This window comes from Aphanomyces invadans (assembly GCF_000520115.1).
Source record: "Aphanomyces invadans strain NJM9701 unplaced genomic scaffold supercont1.3, whole genome shotgun sequence".
NCBI lineage: Eukaryota > Oomycota > Saprolegniomycetes > Saprolegniales > Verrucalvaceae > Aphanomyces > Aphanomyces invadans.
The window spans coordinates 2,341,640-2,345,526 of NW_008580148.1; the positions used below are offsets into that span (position 1 = coordinate 2,341,640).

Below are 3,887 nucleotides of genomic sequence, written 5' to 3' on the forward strand. Positions count from 1 at the left end.
ATCCCGTTTAGCTCAGTTGGTAGAGCGCAGGACTTTTAATCCTGTGGTCGCGGGTTCGAGCCCCGCAGTGGGAGATCCTTTTTCCTCCTTTTTACGTGGTATGGACAATAGAAGGGTGTCTTGCCAGCCCCAACCAAGCTCTTGTGTGCATGGAAAACGCAATCCAACGAATCTGGTGCATGTCAAATTGAGTGGAAGGTCTGCCAAGAGCCTCCACACTAACCTACTTCACAAGCGTCACGGGGAAAAACAAATAAGGAGGGAATGCGAATTCCACTGAACGCGACTACACTGTATAGTCTGTTTTTTCCTTCCACATATTCACATTGCACGACCTGTCAACACCGCCATGATATCGACGCCTTAACAAGTTTTGGAATCTGCGCGAACTCTGTTCAACGATTCGTCTTGGCCTCTCTTGCACAGTTTTGTGGATACATGACAAGATGAGTGGCTGCATGCACCGGATTCTCAACAAGCACGAGTGTTACGTCCTACGTAATGGGGGGCAATGCCGAAAACATCGAGAGGGACAGGCCAGTCGCGAACGTCAAGGCTCCCGCAGTGCAAACCGTATGAGCGAACCACCGCGCCCATGTCAACGTAGTAGTCTACATCTGCAAAGGCTGGACTAGAGCTCGCGTTTGCGAAGGGGAAGAATTGCGCCGATAGTTCTGTTCACACCACAGGTGATCGCCGACGGTGTCTCTCATTGTAACTCACTGCTCTCGAGACAACTCAGTGTTGGCCCTGGCCTCCACATGGCAAGAGGTATACAAATTTCAAGACAACAGCAGTCAACGCCCGCGACCGATGGCTAAAAAAACGTGTTTTTGCATCTACTATGGCGCCAAGAGTAAGCATGTTGGCACCCAAATGTACGGGTAAATTGGCACGGCGGCAGCCACATTGGGTCGTCCAAACATCGCGCAATGGACGCCCCTGTGACGACTTGGTCTCGTTTAGGATTGGGCCAGCGCCGCGTGCGCAGTGGCGCTCGCGAAGGTATCGTTTGGGTTGCGCTGTTGAGGGGACTGTGTCAAGCTGACGACAGTGGCGCGATAAAACGCATAAAACGTCCTGTCAGGCATTACCTGCGAAAAGTGCATGCGAAATGACGCGTTTTGATTGGACCAGCCGACGTCGACGCCAGATCTGACCAATCAAATGCGACCATGATGTACCCATCATACCCGACCTGCCACGCGCCAGTGTTGGATTTTCTCCTCAACGTCCAAACCGATGAAGCCGTCGATGCCGCCGATTCTGCTGTCGGAAGGTCGCAAGGAAGAGCTCTTGGCCGAGATCGACCCGATGATTCAACCCCTTCTCCAGTCCATGGTCCCAAGTGGCGACAAGTGGGAAATGAACTTTGTCCGCAATGGCGTGACGTGCTACGACAGTTTGCGTGCAGACCCGTACTACCGCCTCTGTCTTTCCACGGCAGTTGTGCGGTCGTCTTTGGATGCTGCCATGAGCGCACTGGCCACGGACACGACGTCGTCACTCTTACGCGCCGAGAACGAAAGCCTCGGCGACCGTGTCTCGAACGCGTCCGTGATCTGCCCCCTCCGTCCTCGCACTCGAAAGTCACAGCAGCACTACGTTGGCGTCAAATGGGTATCGTACAGCATCAACAATTACCAACAGTTCGACATGGTGTTTTGCGATGCAGTCGGTGTCGGTGTGTCGCCCTCCTCGGGGCGCAGGTTTGGGTATCGCATTATCCGATCCATTTCGATCCCGGAATGTCCTACTTTGTCGCCCATGCCGCGCGGACATGTTGTCTTCAACGTCATCAAGTTTAATGAAACGGCTGAAGCCAATGTGCTGGACATGCAGGTCTCGATCAACCTCCTCTGCGATGATGTTGCGTCGCTCTCTGGCATCTTCGACCCTTACCCACAGACGACGCGCCTCCGCGTGTACATTGAGTCGTACTTCCGGAAAGGGTTCACCCCGCCGCCGCGCAAGAGTACCCTTCTAATCCCACCGCTTTCGCTCATGGGAGGCCGCAGCAGCAACGTGTTCATTGACCAACCGAAGAAAGCTTCACATTGTAACCTGTGCCGAAAGAAGTTTCACTGGTTTCGCCGTCGCTACGGATGCAGCGAATGTGGCAACGTCGTGTGCAGTTCGTGCACGGAGCAGTTCAGGGTTGGCGCTATCCGACGCAAGGTGTGCCTCGTTTGCCGATGCACTACCACCGCCGATGCAACAGCCCATCATTCAGTTGCCCGTTCGCCGACCTCCATGCCGCATTACGCGCCGGTGTCGTACCCAATGTACGACTCAGAGCCGTCCCCTATCTACGACATTCGCACGAGTCTCTGGTCGCCACGATCCCCGCGCCATTCGCAGTTCGATCGACCGTCGTTGTCGGAAAACTTGGGACGGTCGTCATTCCAAGTGTCGCCATCGATGCACAAAATGTTCACCTCGTCCCGTGGGGCAGGCGACATGAAGTTTGATCGTACGGTTGGACTTCCATCGACCCCCTTGAAGACGCACTTCAAACCGTTTGAAGACAAAGTCCTCGTGGATCAAATCAACCGACAGAGCGTCCAGAGCACCCCTGTCCAGTCCCTGCAGCAGTGGAATCCTGTCGACCTCACTGCACGGAATTCCATGTCTGGCCAGCGCGATTCGTTCACGTGTAAACTGCGGAAGTCCTTGTCGGCAGGGTTCAGTTAGTATTGGTAGGAGGGTCGTCGTGGGTGGTGTAATATATGAGCTTGAACGAGTTCACACCTGTTGATCTTGCCTCCCCCGACCAGCAACTCGACGTTGTGCTGTCTCCTTCGCTGTCGGATAGTGTCTGCTGACGATACTCCCTCAAGCAAAGGTACATCGTGATGAAGCAAGCATGTCATTGCGCGTCCATGTTCCTCCATCCCACGGCGCAGTTCTTCGAACATGGAAACAACGCAAAATGTCGACCTTAATTAGACCGTGGTTTTATTGTTTAACGCAACTGCTCCACAGACCAGGACACGGGTCAAAGTTCATATTTTCTATAATCTAATACTCGATGAAATATTGAAATACAAGGATAAGTACTCGTCGTTGATTGGAGATGAATGGAATGTCAAACAACGACGTTGCCTGTCGCCAACGCATCCGCGTCACTTCAAAAATGAAAGTTGATATTGACAAGTGGAGAATATATCCTGAAATGACATTGATTTCCGCGTCCGAATGGGCCAATTCCTGGAGGAGTATTTCTCAAGATCGTTTTGGCCCTCTCCATTCCAGAATTTCAGCGGCCCCCAGCAACCACTGACCGCACCCGCCGTCCACAACACTACACCGAGCGCGACAGCCACCGAGCGGTATGACCCAGCGACTGTCGATCTATACTCATGTACAATCGGTCCATCATGCTAGGCAAACCGCGTCCTCCGGCACATGCGAATTTTAGCCAATCATACCGCGGTGGACGATCTGGAATAATAATGCCTCACGAACGGTCAACTTGGACGATCGTGAGAAAAATTTCCATTCTCTGGACGATCTTGACAAATACCCTTCCAGATGACCAGTTTGAACATTTTTATGTCTATTTTTTATACTGCATGATTGTATGAGTATTTCGACCATTTGACGAACATAAATGGGAAAAGTAGTATACGAAGAGGATGAAACCCGACAACACTCGAAACCGGGCAGAGCACAATCGAGTGTCAATAGAAACCCGGCGTTGGGTGGGCACGATATGTAAAAGAATCGAAGGGGTCGTGCGCTTAAAACCCTGTCCTTCGAAGCGCAATTCAGGTTTATTCACTTTAACGTCTTGTTCAGCAACTTTCACTTCTGCTCGAGCTGTGCATCGGGCGGGTAAACTCGTAACCCGCCCATGAAGTCAAAGCGAGACCACCTCAACGACG

The 3,887-nt window shown here is 52.4% G+C and overlaps 1 protein-coding gene and 1 non-coding gene across 2 annotated transcripts; both read left to right on the forward strand.

Moving 5' to 3' along the window:
* Position 1: 1 nt before the first annotated feature.
* Positions 2 to 74, forward strand: H310_02359. Its single transcript has one exon. It is a non-coding gene; the product is annotated as a tRNA-Lys (tRNA).
* Positions 75 to 1,220: 1,146 nt separating this feature from the next.
* On the forward strand, positions 1,221 to 2,916 carry H310_02360 (hypothetical protein). Its single transcript, XM_008865844.1, has one exon. The coding sequence runs from the start codon at positions 1,243 to 1,245 to the stop codon at positions 2,692 to 2,694; it is 1,452 nt and encodes a 483-aa protein (XP_008864066.1). The 5' UTR covers positions 1,221 to 1,242; the 3' UTR covers positions 2,695 to 2,916.
* Positions 2,917 to 3,887: the final 971 nt, after the last annotated feature.